We start from the raw sequence: 22,921 nt of genomic DNA, 5'->3' as shown, positions 1-22,921 counted from the left end.
TGCTAGAAAAGTCAGCAATTGATTGCCCTATGGCCTCCTTTTTGAAGACTTCAGAGTTGAAAGGGAGAACCAATCTAGTAATTCTCACTTGAATGTTTCTGAAGACTTTTAGTAATTACCAAGGTTTCCTTTTCTTGAGGGCCCAACTAAATTACAACCAGGCTGCCCGAGGCTTGAATTCTGAGTCCTGAAGTGGTTGGCCACTTTTTAGAGGGCCTACAGAATCTATGATCTTAGGATTCCATGTGTCTCTTTATCCCATATATACTTCTTTTTAAAAGATTTTAAGACATATTTTTTTTTGATGAACAAAAATCTATTTTCTCTTCTTTTTAGTCATCCCTCCCAAAAAATAATACAAAGCCTTTGCAATACATATACATAGTCAGGCAGAACAATCCCCATACTGTCCTTGTCCACAAAATAAACCAATATACATTTCTAATGGGAGATTTCCAGGAATCAGTTAAGTGAATTTGATAATTTTTGGAAGGAGATGGGAAGGTAGGGATAGTTAGCACAGATGGGAAATCTGAAGACTAGGGAGACTAAATGATTGGCCCCAGATCATGAAGGCAGTAAGTAGCAGCACCAGAATATGAATATAGGTCTCTCAACTGAATCCAACAATTTTTCCATCAGGAAAGTTACGCTGGATCAGGAAAGTATAGAGCTGCTTCATGGGTATGTGCGTGTGTGTGTGCGTGTGTGTGTGTGTGTGTGTGTGTGTGTGTGTGTGTGTGTGTGTGTCCTGAGGAACCTCTTCTTATTTGGGCATTTCTGTGCATAACTATCTCCCCCAATACCCCAATCTCCCTTCTAAGTCACAAGAAGGCAAAGATGGGACCTGGGGAATAATGCTGCATTGGGATATGTTCCTTGAACTCTCTTATGTGTTATGGTTATACTTTATTCTTCCCAATTCTTTCCTCTTTAAGGGATCAATTTATAGGAAATTCCACTGTTGCCACAATAACCTCTTCACCTTCCAATTCAATCCAACCCAATCCAAGAAACATTTGGCAAGTATCATGCATTGAGTCTCCAGGGAGTATGAGACAAGTTGTTCATAGATTCACATGCTAGTTTCATAGCTTGTAGGCTCTAACTTCTAAGGTAACCAGTCAACAGACATTTATTAAATGCCTACTATGTACTAGCCATTATGGTAGTTTTTAGTTCTTGTTCAATATTAATAGCCAACGTGTGAATGTTAGCATATGCAAAAAGGTGCCAAGAAATTTTTCCCCCACTTAATATGTACAGTATTTTATTTCTTCCCAATTACATGTTAAAACAATTTTAACATTTTTTAAGAAAAGTTTTGAGTTCTAATGCCAAGAAATTCTAATAATCTTTGAAATTATTTGGCTATAATTATCCTTTGGGTCTCTATATTTTGCAACATCTTTTTTTCATTCTGGAGTCCTTGAAGATAAATTTTACTGACTTGTCTTGATGCAAGACCACAAATGTTATCTTTTCCTTTTTACTCCATGAGATAATTTCTCTGTCCTTGACTTGGAGCTTTAATGTGAGTCTTGTAACCCAAATAAATTTCTTAGAATACTCTAGAAACTCCTTGGTAACGTTTATGAGCTTTGCGACTTTCTTTTTTCAAGTGGACACTCCTGGCTGGTAGGGAGCATCTTCACCACACAGCTGTCCTCTAGCAACTTCTTGATCTGATTAACAAGTGTGTTTCTAATGGACCTTATAATGAAATAGTGATTCATTTTATTCTCTAAAAGTATCAAAGTATAACCCAAGTAGATGAAGTATTAAAGTATAACCCAAGTCACTTTGCATTTGGTGGTTTGATAATCATCCCCACCCTATTCTCCCTACTCTTTTGGTCTTTAGAGGTTTAAACAGTTATATCCTATCATAACACTCATCTTTTTTTTTAATTCTAAGAGTAATGTAATAGACCCTGTGGTCCCAGCAGTTCCTTCATCTGCTGTTTATATTAAATAACAAAGTTGTGAGTTATTTCATAATTTCTTAGAGCCTTCAGTTTGGAAAATTCCTAACTTTTAAGCAGAGGCTTGACTCCTGGCCTCCATTTAAACCTATAACACATACGAATTAAAGGATCAATTGAGAAGAGTTAGGGAGAGATCAGACATCAAGGCACTAAGTGCAAGCTTCCGTCCTCATTTATCTCATAGCAAATATTCCTAACTATGGCAATTGAGTAAAGTACACTGATTCTATCTTGTGACTCAATTCTAAATCTAGTCCAGTTTCCTTTCTATTTAATTATGGGTCTAATACAATTTCTGTCTCATGATAAAACTTTAATCAATTGTGGGAATTGTAAGAGGACTTTATTGTCTTGTTTGAACCTAGTCCTGTATGACTAGGAAGCTAGACTACCTCTGTCTGCTACTTAGAGACTCAATTAAGGACCTAGGTGATGCTGACCAGAAACTGGGTCAGATCCAAAGACTGATGCAAAACATTTCCTCACAATTATACATCTCACACACCCCACATGTCTGATCTGGAAAACTGGTCCCATATGGGTCAGTTATTGTTTCCATTTTGGGGAGAGTAAGGTACCTCTTTTTCTGATTTTAGGGAATTGTACCTGCTTGTTCTCTCTCTCCCAACATGAATAATTCTGATTTTTCCTCCAATTAGAAATTAGATTCCCTAATTTTATATCCTGGTTAAATATTTTCTTTTAATTGATTGTTCTTATCTGATTAATTGTTTTAATACATAAAAATCTGTTTCTGTATTCAAGGGTCTTTGGACTGTCTGAGGAGTCCATTGACCTGTTTATTATGCCTATTTTGCTAATAAATAACATACCTCAGATTTTTTTCCTTACTTATTATTAATTATCCACCATAAAACCTTCCCCTGTATTTATGCTCCTCTTTCCATTCTAAGAGAACAGTGTCCTCAGGAACCATACTCTGCAGTATACACATCCCCTTTCATCATAGATCTCATCTTTTCACATCTCTCTTCCAGCGCTCACTAAAGCTTAGCTTTTTTTCTGAAGATCCTATACCTTTTGACGCCCTCTGCCAGTATGGTTATTTATTCCTCCATGAACAAAACACAAGTAGCGTCAGGGCAGAGAATTAGCATGCTCCTTATTCCTTACTGCCACTTTTCTCTCTGGCATAATCACTTTTTTCTCTACAATTCACTTGATGTTTTCCAGTTTTGTGTTGCTATAATTATTGGATTTTTAGGTTACTTTCCCTTTCCTCCAATAAATCCAGTCTCTGACTCAATGTCTTTTTTCTCCACTTCTACTATTATGACCTCTGAAACCACTTAGTTTCCTCCCAGTTTCTCAGCCTCCTCAAATTACTTCTTGATCGCCAGATTATCTGAACTCTACTTATAGTCAATATGCTCTTCACCAAGTGAATTTGACTGTAGGGCTATTATTCTTAGTTATTAGTCTACATTGTCTAATATCCATAACTTACAAATGAAGTCCTACAAGGAGAGATGAACTAGGCACATTCTGTGAACTCCTCCCTGGGCTCACAACCTACTCTCAGGAGCTTCAACATGACAAACACACATGCATACCCATACCTAACTATTATTAACTTGAGGGAAATACACCAGTGTCAGGGAGAACAAGCAATGACCACTCCACTAATGTTGAGAGAGCAAGGAGTTTATTATAAGAGAAATCAGGAGGAAGTAACATGCTATCCAGAGAAAAACTTCATGTGTAGAGAGTATTTCCAAACCCAGGAAAAGAAAGCCTGGAAGATCCCTGCACAGTGAAAACATTTCATCTCATTTGACACTGAATCCAGCAATTTGTCCTCTGGTCTTGAGATTCTTCAAGGAGGAGGAGAGGAGCAGGAGAGAATTCATCACAGGAGATTGCCATCTTCTTCCTCTGGCCAAGAACCAAAAGTAGGGGAAGTCTTGATTTTCTGTCACATTCTCCACCACCTCACCCACCATTCCTGCCTGATTTCCACCCAGATATCTCCCACCTGTCCTCAAACTGAGGATAGAACCTACTGAGTTAGGGATCCGAATTAGAGCAGACACACATACATACTAAGGACACTTTATTAGAATGGTAGAACTAGTCAAAGCCTCAGAAAACAGTATGGGAAATGACCTTAGAACATAGAGCATGAGAGTTGGAAGACCCTTTGAGACCATCAAAGTTCAGCCCGCTCAATTTACTGGGGAAGAAATTGAGATACAGAGTAGAAAAGGCACTTCCCCAAAATCACATAGCCAGGAAGGAACAGGGATAGAGTTAGAACCAAGGCTTCCTGAGCCCCACTTCAGAGCTCTTTCCACCCTGAATTCTTGAATGGCTTTTTTTTGTGTGCTTTTTTGCCATTGGTCTAAAAGCTTCCCAGATGAGCAATATAATATTGTAAAGGAAAACTGGGGTCAAGGGGAATGTGGAATCTCCATGTTTTTATAAAAAAAATATTTGATCTTGTCCTTTATTCCATTTCTCTCTCTCTTCCTTCCACTCTCCCCCAACATCCTAAATCTCAAGTTTTCATCAGTTGGAGATACTGTAGAGCATGAGATTCCTGCTTCAGGTGAATGTTGGTCTGGCACCTTTTTTTGAGATCCTCAGTGGCTTTGAAATTCTGGGATGCTTTAATCCAGATTCTAGGATTTGATATTTTAGGTTCTAGGATTCTCCTATTACAGAAAAAAATTTCGGCAAACTTGGTAAATCAAAGGAAAATATAGCACCTACCTGTTTTAAAGGGGGAAAACTTGTCCTTTCGTTGAAGGTTTAGGAAGAAATCACATTTCCCAAATATAGCTGCCCTGAAAGAAAGAACATGTGTCTCAATGTTGGTAGTTAAGAAAAATTTGAGGTCCTGGTTGTGACTTCCACCAAATTCTAACATTAGAAGATGAAGAACAGGACTGAGTGGCACTAGAAGATAGGACTGAGGGACTCCAAAGAGCCACTATTCATCCACTTCTATGTCTGGTGGTTCTGATGAAATATAGCTTGGCTTCACAAGAGAAGAAATGCACATGATATGATTGGACAGACTTCTATCTGGTTGAGGCAGTAGCATCTCTCCAATGTATTCATTCACTTATTTCATTGATTGATTCATTCATTTATTTGTGTCATCACTCATTCAATTTTGGGAAAGGCGTAATACTGGAGAGCAAGTGATAACCTAGCACCATAGCATAGGGTACCACTGAATACCACAGACTGTGACCAGACCATTGGATCTGAGAAGAGTAGTACCTCTGATGTGGGAAATTCCAAGCAAGCTTAAGATCAATTATGTAGCAATAGCTTTGACTTAGCACTTAGTTATTCCATAAGGGATGGTCCCAGATTAGAACTAGAAGCAGAATTTAACATTTAGCAGCCAAGATATCTATTTTTTTCTTCTTGTGAAATACTTAAACCTCCAGTTTAAGAATGGGAAAAAAACAAATGGTCTTGGAAACTTAGTCATTTATGGATGGAAGGAAAAGATTGCTGTGAGCACATACTTACTGGCTAAGAAATTTTTCAATGTAGTATCTCCTGATTTTAACGAAGTTTTCATCAATCGGTGGAGCTGAAACATAAGCATGAGGGGATGGATAAATGTGAGGTGATCAGATGAAGATCCCAAGAGGGGCCACCACCAGACATACCTGATTTGGGAGTTGACCTATGGTCCTAGCATACCTAGGAATGCTTGGCTTAACCCACAGGGTGTATGCCAGAACTGGAAGGAATCATAAATATATTTTCAACCCTCCACAATTTTAGAGAGGGAAAAGTGTTCACACAGATTTACACTTGGTATCAAGCTAGATACCAGGCATAAGTCAGTTCCCCAAACTTTGAACTGCTAGTCTAGGCACTCTTTGGACTTTTGAGATCTAGCAGTCTGACTTTCTATACCCAGAAGGAATTGTATCTTCACACTTACTATTTGATTTGCCACAGAAGGAAGAGTCAGTTTCAGGGCATTTGGTATTCGATTAAAAGGGTTTTTCCTGTTTGTCCTGAAAGAAAGAGGAAAAAAACCCATATGTACAAAAATATTTATAGCAGTTCTTTTTGTGGTGGCAAAGAATTGGAAACTGAGGGGATGTCCATCAATTGAGGAAGGGCTGAACAAGTTATGGTATCTGAATGTGACAGAATACTAATGTGCTGTAAGAAATGATGAAGGGGTTGGTTCCAGAAAAACCTTGGAAGACTTGTATGAACTTATGCAAAATGACATGAGCAGAACTGAGAGAGCAATTTGTCTTTAAATAGAGAGACAGTCCTCTTAAAAGACAGAGGGCAGACCGAAGCCATTTTTCTCTTTATTTCTCTTAGATTCTTTATGAACATGGCTAATGAGGAAAACTGTTTTGCATGACTAGAAATATTTGTAATAGGGATTAAAATTTTAAAGGACAGGTAATATTATTTAGTCCAAACCAAGCCCTGACATATAAGGAAGAGCCTAATGAGTGACTGCTGACTTAAATTGAATTCAATCAATTCCCTTTTATTTTACAGATGAAGAAAATGAGATTTCTCAGCTCATCCATGGGCACACAGTTAGTAAACAGGAGAACCAGGACTGAACCCACCTCATGAGATGCTGGATCTAGTACCCTTTCTATTCTTGCTCAGTGTTTCCCTGAAAGGAGTGATCTGCATGTGGTGGGAGTGGAGACAGTGTGATGGTATTTTCCATGCTGTCTTTGGGGCTGAGTGGTTTGAAGAGCTGGACCTTCCATCAAGGTCTCCTCAGATACAACAAAATAATTGTCCCAGAAGTCTAAAACTCCAGTCCCAGAGGCCCAGATAAACTTTGTGTTCAATAAATGTTTACAAAATGTCTACTGTGTTCAGAGAGCTCTTCTGGGTCCTGTACCTACAGAGCTCACAGTCTAATAGGGCGCCGCTCATATCCATGTCTCATACTGAAGAAGAAAATAAGGAAGAGAAATCCATGTATGCTAAGACCAATCTCTCAGTTTAGAAAGGTCTTGATAGTGATAAAGCACTTTCTTCTCTATGAAAATTCAGAATGTTCACAACAGTTGTGTGGCAGGGAGGAAATTGTCATTATTTTAAAGACATATGATCAGACTTGCAAAGATGTGAGGTCCAATAGAAAGGAAATAATAGAGCTGTGAGGAAGAATTCAATGCTTGTGACTTTCAATTCATCATCTTTTCCCACCATCCCAGAGCTTTCTATCAATTCAAAGAACAGTTGCTGTTGTTCAGCTCCCCCCTCCCCACCTTACACTAGTCTTCCTTATGTTGGTTTTTAGTCTCTTGCAGACATAAATATCTCATTTGAATTATAAATTCTCCATCCCAACATTGAAATCTATCTTCTTAGTTCTTGTCCAGTAGCCTGGCCCATGTCTTTTCCTCAGCCATGTCCCTATACCTAATACATCCCACTCCTTCCCCTAATTCTCCCATTCCATAATTCATAGTAAATACTTGTTGCTGGAAGCCAAGTTGCCAAGATCTAGCACTCTAACTTTCTGTACCCAGAAAGTATTGCATCTCCACACTTACTGCTTGATTTGCCACAGAAGAAAGAGTTTGTATGAAGTAGGAGAGACCTATCTCCCCAGTTATACATTGAGGCCTTCCATGATTCTAAGTGACAGACAGCAAGGAAACCCAGGTCTGTTGTGATCCAGGGCAGTGTTCCATCCTCTTTTTAACAATGAGCTGGAGTAGGTCAAAAGAGTAGTAATAAATAACTATCCCTGACAAGCATGGGAATTTACTACTACCATAGGAACCTTAGAACTCTGGTTACTCACATTTGCTTAACTTTAATAAATCCAAGTTTAGTTTCACAATGCTGAAGAGCTAGATAAGGCTTTCTTTTCTTCATCAATGATCCAAAGACACATCTGTTTATTAGGTTTACCTCAGCAGTACATGTTCCAGGAGATCTAAAGAAAAAAGACATGGGTAGGAAAAAAATCTCATTGTTTTCAGAGTCCTCCCATCATGGAAATGGATGGCAAATGCATTTTTTTACATGTATTCTGTGAAACAGCTCAGACAAATATGATTATTCATATTTGCTAGAATAAGAAACTGAGGCTTAGCCACTTCTGCATCAAAATTTTGTAAATGAGCCTCTGGGAAAGTCCTAAGGACTAAAAAGTCAGAAAAGGGCTGTGGCCTCAGGCTGTAACCAGGAGATTCTTGTCACAAAGAAGGTTGTAAACAATAAGCAAGGAGAGTAAATGGAAAACTGAAACCCAGCAATGCAGTAATGAACAGTGACCATACCCACATTTACTCATAGTGAAATTTGGTCTTTCTAAGCACCTCATGCTTTCCAAAATACTTTCATGCACATTGTTTCATTTGCTTTTCATAAGTGACCTGAATACTTAACAGGCCTGGCATTATTGCCATTTTGCTAAATGAAATAGGGTCACAGAAAGGGTAAACGTATTGTCCAGTATTGCAGAGTAAACATTTTTCTGTATCATACTTCCTCCCCTTCACTGGGGCAAGAAAGATAAAAAGCCAATCCCAAACCCTGCTGCATAATACAAGCCAGAAGATGGATTGTCATCAGGAAAATAGTAGCAATAATGATAATAAGAGAATGAGATAAGAGGAAACTAACAGTCTTATTCGATTACAAAGAAAGTCACTTATCCTCCTAAACAACAGTCTTCAGAATGTTAAGTATAAAAGAAGAAATGCAGGAAAGCAGCTTGATCATTTTCATCTGAATCTCATCCAAAACCATGAGAAGAGAGAATGTAGAAGGAGTCAATTATTTTTTGACATGGTCAATGTGAAAATTTGCTTCTATTGGATGTACATGTTTATAATTGCTTTTTCTTGCATTCTCAGTTGGGGGTGTGGGAATTGAGGTGGAAGAGAGGGTGGATACTGGCTAATTAAAAGAAAGAAAAAATTACAAAAAAAATAAAGATCAAGAGAGCAAGTGATTTGGAATCCTAGACTCCAGGAGTCTGGAATTCGATGAGTCTGGATATTAAATCCATGTTGGGTTGTGAAGTCAGCTCAGAGTCAATGCCCCAAGGAACATGGAGCAACTTTTGGAACCCCGTTCAGTCATAGCTGAGAATGAGATTCATCTGGAAGCAACATCACATTTGGATATGAACTTTATGACATTAGAAACCTTCCAGAATATGAGCTCACTTTTGGTTGAATTAGTATAGGGAAGTGTGTGCTACCAAGGTTTTTTTGGGTGGGAAATGTTAGTACATCTGTTCTAGAGTAAATATCAAAGTTAAGAATCACTTTGTAAAAGTTTTTTAAAAGATGAGAAGAATGAACTCCCAGGAATAATATTAATAATTATAATTCTTTATTCTTCCCCAGTGATTCTCAATTTATAAAACATTTCCCTCCCAATAACTCTGTGAAGAAGGTGAGATGATTATGATTATTCATATATGCCAGAACTAGTAGACTGGAAACTGAGGCTCAGACAGTCCTGTGTCAGAGTTGGGTTGAATGGGCCTGTGGGAGTGCCCTAAAGGACTGGAAAGTCAGAAAGGGCTGTGGCCTCAGGTTGTAACCAGGAGATTCTAGTCATAAAGAGGGTTGTAATCTAGGCAGGAAGAGACTAGAAGGAACACTGTGTTCAGAAAAGGAAGGAGGAGACTAGAAGAAGGAACACTGTGTCCAGAAAAGGAAGGAAGAGACTTTTACTTATCTCAAGGCTGTCCATGTCATTAAGGGTTGGATCTATGTTCCCAGTGTGTCAAAGGCCCAGGGGAGCTACAATGAGGCAAAGCATGTCCTTCCTTTTCCCTTGACTACTCATCAGCTCCCTCATATTGGATAAGCTCAGGAAACATTGGAATTATGGGGATCTGGCTCCCTCATTTGATACAATACCTCCCCCCACCCCCATCTTGCCAAAGGTTCATGGATGACTCACGTTTTCACGTTTACATCAAAAGCCATTCTGGTATATGTGTTTTGCTGATGCCTATCTTTACTTTGGTCAGCGACAACACTGAGGGTGCGAAGTTTTATCCTGCACAGAGAAATTACATTAAAGGAGAGATGTCAACAAGTGATATTGTTTCAAGACCCTAAACTTGGGTTAATATATCTTGAACCCCAAACTAAACTACCCCCAAACACCACTCCTCTTTACTCAGGGAAAGGTACTGTGAGAACAAGGAAGAAGTTTTTCATTTAAATGACCCATAGATTTTGAACCTTCACATTGGTCTTCAGTTTGATTGGCCCTTCTCACTCCACGGTTTGATGTCTAATCCGGAGGATTCTGACAACTATGGGCATGATCTGATACAATCAGAAGGTCCTTGCCTCCACTTCCTCTGTGGTCTGCAACACTGTCCCATGGAGATGTGGTCAGATAGTCATGAAATCTTATTCTAGGCACATGGATCAGTGAGAGGCATGAAGGACAAGTCACCTGTCTTCCCATCTGGTCCTTTACATGGCAAGGGACACAGGTTTCTGGTTTAGGTTTACAGAGATTTTAAGAATTCAGCTGATCCCCCAGGTTATCTCTTCCCCTTTACTATTGACTCCTACTTATATTTTTGTTATCAATGAATCCATCAGTTTCATGCTTATTGATCTTTTGCTCTGGGTCTAGTTCCTAGGGAGGCACTGTGGGGGTTGGGCATAGCCAAGAATATCAAGACTCATATCCTGCCTTTGGGGAGCTCATGGTGTGTATTTGTGAGTGGAGGAGGCGTTGGAACCAAGGCAGTCCTGCCCAGGGCAGGAGGAACTCAGTATGCTCAACAGTAATGTCAGCTAAGTGACAAGAAAATTCTGTGCCTCTGGACAAGGATCCAGGTGGGATCTCTTAGATGAGGGTCTAACTTGACTCTGAAGGAGCCAGATTTGTCCAGGTGATGGACAAGAAGCCACAGAAGATTCAAAAGAATCATTGTCTTTCCTCCATTGTTGCTCTGTGTTCATCTCCAGGCTATGATTTCACTCTAGGTTACATTACATTCTTCATCCTAGCTTCAGTACAATGCATAAAGGTATTTGGTATTTTTTTAAGTGTAACATTCCTTTTCTACTCTTATATGAAGCTTTAAACCTTTGTTTGGAGCCCCCTACATTGGCTGCTATCTCTTCCACCTCATCATTCCCTTTTCCCTTCCACCTCTGCATTCCAACTTATGTGGACTTCACTGGAGAAGCAGAAAGGTCCTCCCTCCAGCTCTCTTTCCTACAAAGTTCCCAGCATATATCCCCCTCAGCTCTGTTCATCCGGTCTTTTATAGACTCCACTGACATTATCCAAATCTTTGACACTGCCAGGGATGGTCTGATTCTTGCATTTCAGTTTGAGACCAACTTTATTACTCACGAGGTAGAAGGTAACACTTTTTGCAGTGATTTTAGTAGGCTTTTTAGATTTGCTGGTGGTTGTTTCACGGTTTTTATGAAAAGTTTCCGCATAGCACCTGGAATATTCGCTTTCAACAAGAAACTTCGTATAGCTGTGGGGGGAGAAAAGAATCTTTGAGACTTTGGTTTGACTCTTGTTTGCAATGAGGAAGATGGAAAGTTTGACGTTGTGACATTGCTCTGGATTTGGAGTCAGAGGACCTGGGTTTGAATCATAGGTTTGCTTGCTTTTTCCTACCCACCTGATAAGTTCCCTCTCTGGGCTCTAGTTTTCTGGGTGGGGTTGGACTAATAATTTACAAATAGGTTGGTCTCATCCATTTAGGAGTGTGGTAACCTGCCAAGAGTTATCTTTGTGGTCTTGGAATATCATTCTTGCCTGCAGAGAACTCCAACCTAAGGGCCACGACACCCCCAATTCCTGTATTAAGTTCCTTCCTTTTCCTAAATCCCACCTCCCTTCATCCCAAACATTCCAAATTTGAACCATTGTCTCAAATGTCATCCTTTGAAATGTAAATGAATAAGGGAAGATCAAATCTCAATATCAAGAAATCTGTCAAGTTGATTTCCTCCAGATAATCTGAAGGCTCAGAATATCTAGGAGGCTACAAAGAGGAGACTATTCCTTAAAGAGAGGTTTAGAAAGAGGATGGAGCTTCACGCACTTCTCAGAATTGCCAACAGTTGTCCCAGTGCTTACCCTTCCCAGTGTCATCTCTTCAACTTGGCTGAGATGACCCCTTTATTAAGGGAAAGAGAATGGTCAATAGAAAGAGCACAGACTTGGGAGTCAGAAGACCTGGTTCCAATCTCACCTGGGATACTTGCTACATGTGAATCAGGGCGTCTTTATGCATCTCTAATGCCTGAGTTTCCTCATCTCTATAATGATGGACTTGGACTCTAATGCCTCTCTTGTGTCTTCCAGCTCAATAGCCATTACTGGAATGGACTTTTCCCCCAGCCCTGCCTCCAGTTGTCTCCATTTCCTGTACAGTTAGTGGTTCATTCTCTTTCTTCAAGTCTTACCTTAATGAAAGTCTTTCCTGTTCTGCCCAGGTGAAGGTGATGTTCAACTCCAGTATTTCCCAGAGCCCCTTGTCTGGATCTCAGTTTTACCCTCATTATATCCTATTTTGTATGCTCTTTTTTTCACATTTGAGTATGATTCTTCCTAGCAGGTGGTGAGCTCCAAGAGGGGAGGGGCTGCCTCAGTTTGGTAACCCCAGCACTGAACACAGAACCTTACTCAGAGCTGATACTTAGTATCTGTTTGTTGAGTTGCCTTGCTAACTACCTGCTACAGGTGAACCTGTTGCACTTGCCCCCTGTGAAGCTGAACTAGGAATCATTCCTTTCAAAGCTGCTGTTGTCCTGGGGGAGACTGATAGTTCAGAGTGAGGAAAGAAAAGTGATTAAAATGAGGAAGACATAGAAATTAACGGTGTCAACACCTTTCTTCTAATAGTTGAGGCAAATACTAAAATATTAGAGAATGCTTGACCTTCAAGTTTGATGAGGGGAGAAAGGAGAGTAAAGTAGAACTAAGTTTCAAGAATACTATAGATTTCTCTGAGAGAGAGGTTGTGGCATCTGGTGGCAGCCAAGGGTTATCAAGCATCAGCCAGCCTTCACCTCCAGGTGAATGTGACCAAATGCAATTTTAGAAAGGACCTTTGAGACATCTTATCCAATCCTTTTAGCATACAGATGAGGAACTGATGTTCCCTGACTTGCTCAAGATCTCACAGTAAGGTATAATAGCAAGATTTGAACTCAGATTTTATCCATTGATCCAAATATACTGGACTTTCCATTTCAACAAATTGGCTCCATTACACAACTCTCACATGTATGATGAGGTATTGAGGTCCAAGTGGGAAGGAACTTAAATAATTTAAAAACACGTAAGTCCTAATTAGCACAATCAAAAATTGAACCTAGATTATGTGAGTCCAAACCTATGGTAGCAGCTACTATCCTGTCATGGCTTGGTGGCTGTAGGCACCCTCCTGGGCATTATTGGTGGGCATGGTCTCACCTCCCTCCCTACTGGAAATGCTTATAAAAGTTGCGGGAGAGGCTTTATTCCCACATTCTAGATAGGTATCCTTTCTTTCTCTGCCTAAATGACAAAGAGGTCCCACACCAGATCTCAACACTTATGCCACACATAATCACTTCCCACTGTCCAGTACCTACTACTACCCTTCCTCCTAGTAACACTTCTACTTCAGGTTAGGGATCTCCTGGAAAAGCTTGGAGTTTGAGTCGGGGAAGGTCTTACCATTAGCAAAATGTATCATTGGTTTTGAAGGAGGAACTTTCCTAGTTGTTGTCTGTTTTGTCTTTGTTGTTTGAGTTGGTTTTGTCTGAGTTGGCTGAGCTGTTGTCTGTGCTGTCCCAGCTGCTGCTGAGGTTTCTGTTGGTGCCTCTGTTGGTGCTTCTGTTGGTGCCTCAGTTTCTGCCGCTGTTGGTGCTTGTGTTAGTGCTTGTGTTGGTGCCTCTGTTGGTGCTTCTGTTGGGGCCTCAGTTTCTGCCTCTGTTGGTGCTTCTGTTGACACCTCAGTTTCTGGCTCTGTTGGTTCTTCTGTTGGCACCTCAGTTTCTGTCTCTGTTGGTTCTTCTGTTGGCACCTCAGTTTCTGTCTCTGTTGGTTCTTCTGCTGGCACCTCAGTTTCTGTCTCTGTTGGTTCTTCTGTTGGCACCTCAGTTTCTGGCTCTGTTGGTTCTTCTGTTGGCACCTCAGTTTCTGTCTCTGTTGGTGCTTCTGTTGGTTCTTCTGTTGGCACCTCAGTTTCTGTCTCTGTTGGTGCTTCTGTTGGTTCTTCTGTTGGCACCTCAGTTTCTGTCTCTGTTGGTGCTTCTGTTGGTTCTTCTGTTGGCATCTCAGTTTCTGTCTCTGTTGGTGCTTCTGTTGGTTCTTCTGTTGGCACCTCAGTTTCTGCCTCTGTTGGTGCTTGTGTTGGTGCCTCTGTTGGTGCTTCTGTTGGTGCCTCAGTTTCTGCCTCTGTTGGTGCCTCTGTTGGCGCCTCAGTTTCTGTCTCTGTTGGTGCTTCTGTTGGTTCTTCTGTTGGCACCTCAGTTTCTGTCTCTGTTGGTGCTTCTGTTGGTTCTTCTGTTGGCACCTCAGTTTCTGGCTCTGATGGTTCTTCTGCTGGCACCTCAGTTTCTGTCTCTGTTGGTGCTTCTGTTGGTTCTTCTGTTGGCACCTCAGTTTCTGCCTCTGTTGGTGCTTCTGTTGGTTCTTCTGTTGGCACCTCAGTTTCTGCCTCTGTTGGTGCTTGTGTTGGTGCTTGTGTTGGTGCCTCTGTTGGTGCTTCTGTTGGTGCCTCTGTTGGTGCCTCAGTTTCTGCCTCTGTTGGTGCTTCTGTTGGTGCCTCTGTTGGTGCTTCTGTTGGTGCCTCAGTTTCTGTCTCTGATGGTGCTTCTGTTGGTGCCTCAGTTTCTGCCTCTGTTGGTGCTTCTGTTGGTGCCTCAGTTTCTGCCTCTGTTGGTGCTTCTGTTGTGGCTACTGTTTGACTTGCCTGAAGTATTATATTTCTTAATGCTTTTACCAATAATTCAAGGAATGAGGCAACATTTTGTAAAAGTGAAGCATATTCTGAGACTGCTGCTGACTGGCTGTTTTCCTGCTGGGCCAAGCTCTGTGTGAACAGGCCACAAAAGAGCATGAGGCCCAAAATTAAAAGGACCTTCATACCTGATGTGAAAAAAACAAATCAACATTTCAGATAATCTTTATTTTTTATTTTGTAAATGTTTTAATTTACTTTAATTTTATTTTTCAAACTTATTTATTTGTTTTCAATTTTCAGCAATCACTTCCATAAGTTTTAAATTTTCTCTCCCTCCCTCCACCTCCCTACCCTAGACAGCATGCAATCGTTATTTTTTTTTGTATTTAAATTTATTTATTTAAGTTTTCAACATTCATTTCCACAAAATTTTGGGTTCCAGATTTTCTCCCCATTTCTCTTCTCTCCCACCCCAAAACACCAAGCATTCTAATTGCCCCTATCACCAATCTGCCCTCCCTTCTAACATCCCTCCCTTCCCTTATCCCCATCTTCTCTTTTGTCCTGTAGGGCAAGATAACTTTCTATACCCCATTATCTGTATTTCTTATTTCCTAGTTGTATGCAAGAACAATACTCAACAGTTGTTCCTAAAACTTTGAATTCCAACTTCTCTTCCTCCCTCCCTCCCCACCCATCCCCTTTGGGAAGGCAATCAATTCAATATAGGCCATATCTGTGTGGTTTTGCAAATGACTTCCATAATAGTCATGTTGTGTAAGACTAGCTACATTACCCTCCATCCTATCCTGCCCCTCATTGTTTCTATTCTTTCTTTTGATCCTGTCCCTCCCCAAAAGTGTTGACTTCTAATTGCTTCCTCCTCCCACTACCCTCCCTTCTATCATCCCCCTCACCCTGCTTATCCCCTTCTCCCCCACTTTCCCATATTGTAAGATAGGTTTTCATACCAAAATGAGTGTGCATTTTATTCCTTCCTTGAGTCAAATATGATGAGAGTAAGCTTCATGTTTTTCTCTCACCTCCCCCCTTTTTCCCTCCACTGAAAAGACATTACTTGCCTCTTTTATGAGAGATAATTTGCCCTATTCCATTTCCCCCTTTCTCCTCCCAATATATTTCTCTCTCACCCCTTAATTTCATTTTTTAAAGATATGATCCTATCCTATTCAATTCACCCTGTGCTCTCTGTCTCTCTGTCTGTCTCTCTCTCTCTCTGTATGTGTGTATGTGTGTGTGTGTGTAATCCCCCCAACTACCCAGATACTGAAAAAGTTTCAAGAGTTACAAATATTGTCTTTCCATATAGGAATGTAAACAGTTCAACTTTAGTAAGTCCCTTATGATTTCTCTTTGCTGTTTACCTTTTCATGCTTCTCTTAGTTCTTGTGTTTGAAAGTCAAATTTTCTTTTCAGCTCTGGTCTTTTCATCAAGAATGCTTGAAAGTCTTCTATTTAATTGAAAGACCATTTTTCCCCCTGAAGCACGCGATCTTACATGGGCTCTACACATACGTTCTTATCAAATAAATTTTCACATTAGTCATGTTGCATAGATGAATTAAAACAAATGGGAGAAAGCATGAGTAAAACTAAACAAAATTAAACATAAGAAAAGAGAAAATAGTCTGCTTCATTCTGCATTTCTGACTCCATAATTCTTTCTGTGGATGTGGATGGCATTTTGCATCATGAGTCCTTTGGCAATGTTTTTGGTCCTTGCATTGCTGTGAAGGACTAAGTCTATCAAAACAGTCTTCCAACACTGTGGCTGTCACTGTGTATGATATTCTCCTGGTTCTGCTCACTTTACTCAGCATCAGTTCATATAAGTCTATCCATGTATTTCTGAAGTCCATCTGTTCATAATTTCTTATAGCATGATAATATTCCATTACATTCACATACCACAACTTGCTCAGCCATTCCCCAGCTGATGGGCATTCCCTCCATTTCCAGTTCTTGGCCACCACAAAAAGAGCTGCTATAAATACTTTTTGTGCATGTGGGTCCTTTTCCCATTTTGATGATCTCTTTGGGCTACAACCCTAAAAATGGTATTGCTGGGTCAAAGGGTATACATATTTTTATAGCCCTTTGGTCATAGTACCAAATCACTCTCCAGAATGCATGAATCAGCTCACAGCTCCACCATCAATGAACTAATGTTCCAGCTTTCCCACATGTTTTCCAACTTTTATAGTTTTTGTGTTTTGTCATGTTAGCCAACTTGATAGGTGGCACCTCAGAGTTGTTTTGATTTGCATCTCTCTAATCAATAGTAATTTAGCGCATTTTTTTCATATGACTAGAGAGCTTTAATTTCTTCCTCTGAAAACTGCCTGTTCATATCCTTTGACCATTTACGGACTGGGAAATGACCTGTACTCTTGCAAATTTGACTCAGTTCCCTACATATTTTAGAAATGAGGCCTTTATCACAGACACTAGTTGCAAAAATTCTTTCTCAGTTTTCTGCTTCCCTCCTAATCTTAGTTGCATTGACTTTGTGCAAAAACTTTTTAATTTAATGTAATCAAAAATTACCCATTTTGCATTTTATAATGTTCTGTATCTCTTGTTTGGTCATAAATTCCTCCATTCTCCATAAATCTGACAAATAAAACATTCCTTGCTTCCTTAATTTGTTTGTAGTACCAGCGTTTATAACTAGATTATGTACCCATTTGGGCTTTATTCTGGTATACAGCATCAGATGTTGGTCTACTCCCAGTTTCTGCCACACTATTATCCAGTTTTCCCAGCAGTTTTTGTCAAATAGTGAGTTCTTTCTTATCCCAGAAGCTGGGATCCTTGGGTTTATCAAACAGTGGACTGCTATTGTCATTGACTACTGTGTCATGTGTACCTGATCTATTCCACTGATGTACTCCTCTATTTCTTAGCCAGTATCAAGTGGTTTTGATGACTGCTACTTTACAATACAATTTACGATTTGGTATGGCTAGGTCACTTTCCCTAGGATTTCTTTTCATTAGTTTCCTTGATATTTTGGACCATTATTCTTCCAGATAAATATTGATATTATTTTTTCTAGATCTATAAAATAGTTTTTTAATAGTTTGATTGGTATGGTATTGAATAAGCAAATTAATTTAGATAGAATTGTCATTTTTATTATATTAGTTTGGCCTACCCATGAGCAACTGGCGTTTATCCAATTATTTCTACCTGACTTTATTTTTGTGAAAAGTGTTTTGTAATTGTGTTCATATAGTCCCTGGGTGTGTTTTGGCAGGTTGACTCCCAAATATTTTACAGTGTCTACAGTAAGTTTAAATGGGAATTCTCCTTCTATCGCTTGCTGTTGGACTTTGTTAGTAATATATAGAAGTGCAGATGCTTTATGTGGGTTTATTTTGTATCCTGCTACTTTCAGATAATCTTTTAAATAAAGTATGAAGGAAAAGTAAAATGCTCTTTCTAGACATACTTGTGATGGTTACTATTACCTAAACATCCTCACTTTTTCTACTTTTCAGAAAAAGGAAAATTTAAAGTCTAGTGAATAAGTAAGAGAAGAAATTTGACACTCGGCCTCATGGGCTCTCCAGCTCAGGATTTTTTTTTCTTCTGGGTTTTCCAAATATATGTTTGAACTATTGTGGGGGACAGGATATTATTTACACTTAGGTTAGATCTGAGTCTCACGTGTGCCCAACTTGTGGAAACCGTGGAATTTATCTCTTGAATTTTTATTTCTTCTAAAATTCTTTGAGATTGTAATTCTAAATGCTTGTTATTTATGGTAGAAGATACTACTTCTTTTGCTTTTTTCCCTAAAACTACATTTTGCAAATTTCCTGAGAGTACCCTCAAGAATTCTGGGTACCTGTCTCCCTTAGACCTCTAGCTCCCCTGAGAGGACATTATACTCAGAGATGTGCATCCAGAAATATGTTTACAGCATAATGTGGACAAAGAACATTGGAATGGGAGTCAGGGGATCTGGCTTCTAGCCCTAGCTCTGCTATTCATTTTGCTGTCTGTTCTGTAGTTCTAAGACCCCTTCCAGCTCTGACATTCGCTATTCTACTTACAAGGTCCCTTCTAGCCCTAGCATTCTCTGATTCCTAAAGTAGACCCACTAAGGTCTCAGCCAAGTGTCTGGAAAACAATATAGCCTAATGTTTTTGTTTTTATTTTTGGTAATAGTCAGCAAGTAGTCAGGCTTCAGTCAAAACAGTCACTTGAGTGCTGTGAATAGACGTAAAACATAAAATGTAGTTTATATTGGAAAAAAACACATTGAGTCAATTCTAAACTTAGCAGCTTCATGATGTTTTGATTGGATATGCAATTTCAGTACCAAGTTGGTCACCACCTACAACACAGCTAGTAGAAATAAGGAGTTGCCTAGGGACACTGAGAGGGCAAATAACTTGTCCAGGGTCACATAGCCAGAATAAGTCAGAGGCAGGTCTTGAATTCAGGTCTTCCTGACTCCCAGGCCAGCTCTATCCAACTACACCAAGCTGTCTCTTTCCAAAATTTATCTTTACTATAAAATGATTTTAGTATCTTAAAATTCTCCATTTCAAAAATTAATAAATATCTGAAGGGAACCATAAAGACCTTCTAGTGGGAGAGGAAAGGAAGAGAAGCAAATTAGCATTTATTTAGGACCTACTATGTACCAGGCACAGTATTAAATGCTGTGTAAATATTATCTCTTTTGATATTCACAGCAACCCTGTGAGGTAGGTGCTAGTACTATTCCAATTTTACAACTGAGGAAGGTGAGGCAAACAGATGTTAAGTGACTTTCCCAGAGTCACACAGCTAGTAAGTGTCTGAGGCTGGATTTGAACTCAGGTCTTCTTGACTCCAGCTTTGGCACTCTTTGTACTGTACCACCCAGCTTCTTGGTCTCTACACTAACGACCTCCTTTTGCAGGGGAAGAAAAGGGCTCAGAGAGATTAAGGAACCTGATTAAGGTCACACTACCTGTTAGTAGGAGAGTTTATATAATTTATAAAGCAAAATACAAATGGTCTATTGAACAAATTAAATTTTTGGTTTTTAAATGGTCTCACTAAAGAATACAGAAAGGCAGGTGCATTAGCACATTTTTGATAGTGATATGGATTGGTTCAGCCATTTTGAAAATTAACTAGAAATTAGGCTAACAAAGGGACTCAAATGTCTACACCCTCTGATATAGAGGTTCCATGATTCAATGTTTCCTCTGGTGTGAGGACAGAGCCAGGAAGGGAGAAATCTTTCTTTCCCTTGATAGCATGGAGGCCTTCAGGTTGAGTCCTTCTGAGCCCAGAGCAGATCCCCTTGTGGGAAGGGGCCCTCTAGACTGTGGAATCACATCTTGTGGGGCTCGACCCTTCAAAACTCTCCTCTTTCCAAACGTCGCCATTTCTGCCAAGTGCATCACAACCCAGTTTCCTGTTCACCTGAAGTTTAAAATCTTGCTGTTTTCTTCATCTCTTCATGCTCTCTCACTATACAAGCCAAGAGGCTATCAAATCTTATGTCTTCTAACTTCTCTCCCATCCGTCAGCTGCTTTAGATGCACATAGCCACTGCCTTAGGTCATCCCCTAATCACCTCTTACCTGGACTATTGTGATAGTCTCTTAACAGATCTTCTCTCCAATCCAACCTTTTATACAACTTCCAAAGGCCAAACTCTTCTAGACCCCAGACTCTTCTGACCATATCACTGATCTTCTTAATGAACTTCATTGCCTCCTAATACTTCTCGAAGAAAATGGAAACTTACTTAAAACCCTTTATAACCTTGCCCCAATCAATTGTTTTCAGCCTTATCACATACTATTGCTCTTCATATACTCTATGGTCCCTTCAAACTGCTCTTCTTCACTTTATTCTTCCTTTGTTTTTCATTTCTGTACTTTTACAATGGTTCTCCCCTGTTCCTCTTCATCTCTACCTCTTAGAAGCCCTAGTTTTCTTCAAGCCTCACATCAAGCATCAGCTTTGATATAAAGCCCTTCCTAATACTCATCTCCCAAGCAGCCAATCTACACTCCCCCAGAACTGTCAGGCATCTATTTTATATATTCCTATGAATTGAAATTCCACATCCAAACAAAACATCATGAAACTGCTGAGTTTAAAATTGACTAAATGTGTTTTTCCCCCAATATAAACATCCTATCTAGGATGGTTATGTTCCTATATTCCTATCCTACATATCCTATCAGGGCATTTAGGGTACTCAGTAATGTGCTAGGCCTGGAGTCAGGAAGACTTCTCTTTCCAAATTCAAACCCAGCCTCAGACAGTTGTGTGATCCCAGGCAAGTCCCTTAACCTTTTGCCTCAGTTTCCTCATCTGCAAAATGAGCTGGAGAAGGAAATGTTAAACCACTCCAGTATATTTGCCAAGAAAACCCCCAATGGGGTCATGAAGAGTTGGACATGACTGAAACTGCTGAACAACAAATCTCTCTATGTTGCTGTTATCTTTTCCAATAGAGAGCATACTCCCTGAGAATGGGCACTATCTCACTTTTGTTTCCATATCGCTAGCACTTAGCACAGTGTCTGGTACCTTAATAGATGCTATTTATTAATTTACTTAGACTAGAGATAGAAATAGATAGAGATAGAAAGAAATGTCTCAGATACAATGAAATATTTATAGTGATACTTTTCATAGCAGTCAAGAACTGGAAATGAAGTCAATGCCCATCAGGTGGGGAATGATTAAACTGATTGTGGTAATTGTATGTAATGCAATGCTACTGTATCATAAAAACTGATGAACATGAAGGATGCAGAGAAGCATGGAAAGACATAAATTGCTGTAAAGTGAAGTAAGCAGAATCGGGAAAATAATGTACATAATGCCTAAAACTATGTAAATGACAACAACTATAATAATAAAACAACTCTTAAATCTGAATACTGTGTGATTATAATGATCAAGCTAGGACATGAAGAAGAGTATGTATGTACGGATATGCACATATATAAAACTATATGTGCATGTGTATCCATATAAATATATATGTATATCCAGGTGCATGTATGCATATGTAACAATATATGTATGTACTATATATGTATACAATTAGGTGACTGTATATATGTACCTATATATGCATATATCTACGTGTATGTATGTACCCATTTATATATGTAGCACTAAGACTATGGAACATGGTATATTCTATCCAACTTGGTTAATAGACTTGCTGAACTTATTTCTTATTCTCTCCCCATCCCCTTGTTCTTTGTTACAAGGGATAGCTCCCTAGGTAGGAGAGAAGAGAGGTACTTACCTGGAAAATGAAGACAATGTAACAATTTAAAGAAAAATTCTAACTAAAATTATTTGCTTTAGAAACTTGGTCAAAGTAGAGTTCTCTAAAACACCTGACGGATACAGCCTGATTATGCAACCTAGGAACAAGGGTCTGTAGGAGTTTGGGGAAAGGAAGTTTCTGAAAAGTGCCATGGGGATGTGAACAACTAAGAAGCTTGTTACTCTAGCCCTGGAATCCCAGGGGAGAGTAAAACGTGGCTGGTGAGTCTTACCTGGATCTCTTGGAGGAATCGCAGCAGGAATGCAAGCTCTCTTTCTCCTCCTATTAACATCTGCAGAGGAGTGATCCTTTTGTAGCAAAACCAGCCAGCGGAGGCAGGAAACTCAGAATTGATGATAGATTTTAAGAAAATCGTTTGGAAGATGTTACTTGTAATGCCACCAAGCATCCTCCAAAGTCAATAATTGATAATCCCATTGCCAGAAGGGAGAGGGAAACAAGTGATAGGCAAGTTAAACAGATGTTTATGTCAGTCTATCATTCAAGAAATGAAGCTTTAATGAAGAGGGCCAAGCTGAGGGATCCCTAATATGAGTGAGTTTCTTTCAGTGAGAGGGACCAGGCTTGGGACATGAAGAAAGGGATTGTGAAGGAGCTGGTCAGGGAGGTCTCTCTGAGATATTACAGATACATTTTGACTCATATCATTGCAGCAGTGATAGGATGAAAATTCATCATGGAG

General features: G+C 39.6%; 1 protein-coding gene across 1 annotated transcript; it reads right to left on the bottom strand.

The window, feature by feature from the left end:
* Positions 1-3,638: 3,638 nt before the first annotated feature.
* LOC140526470 (uncharacterized) lies at positions 3,639-15,070 on the bottom strand. Its single transcript, XM_072642692.1, has 8 exons — positions 13,658-15,070; positions 11,327-11,459; positions 9,902-10,000; positions 7,779-7,913; positions 5,919-5,994; positions 5,495-5,558; positions 4,721-4,794; positions 3,639-3,883 (listed from the first exon to the last, which is right to left on the bottom strand). Exons 1-7 carry the CDS (start codon positions 15,042-15,044, stop codon positions 4,760-4,762), a joined length of 1,929 nt encoding a protein of 642 aa, XP_072498793.1. The 5' UTR covers positions 15,045-15,070; the 3' UTR covers positions 3,639-3,883; positions 4,721-4,759.
* Between the last annotated feature and the right edge of the window lie 7,851 nt (positions 15,071-22,921).

Source organism: Notamacropus eugenii, chromosome 1, assembly GCF_028372415.1.
Source record: "Notamacropus eugenii isolate mMacEug1 chromosome 1, mMacEug1.pri_v2, whole genome shotgun sequence".
NCBI classification, from domain to species: domain Eukaryota; kingdom Metazoa; phylum Chordata; class Mammalia; order Diprotodontia; family Macropodidae; genus Notamacropus; species Notamacropus eugenii.
The sequence above is the reverse complement of the archived record's forward strand: the minus strand, read 5'-3'. Positions and strand labels throughout refer to the sequence as shown.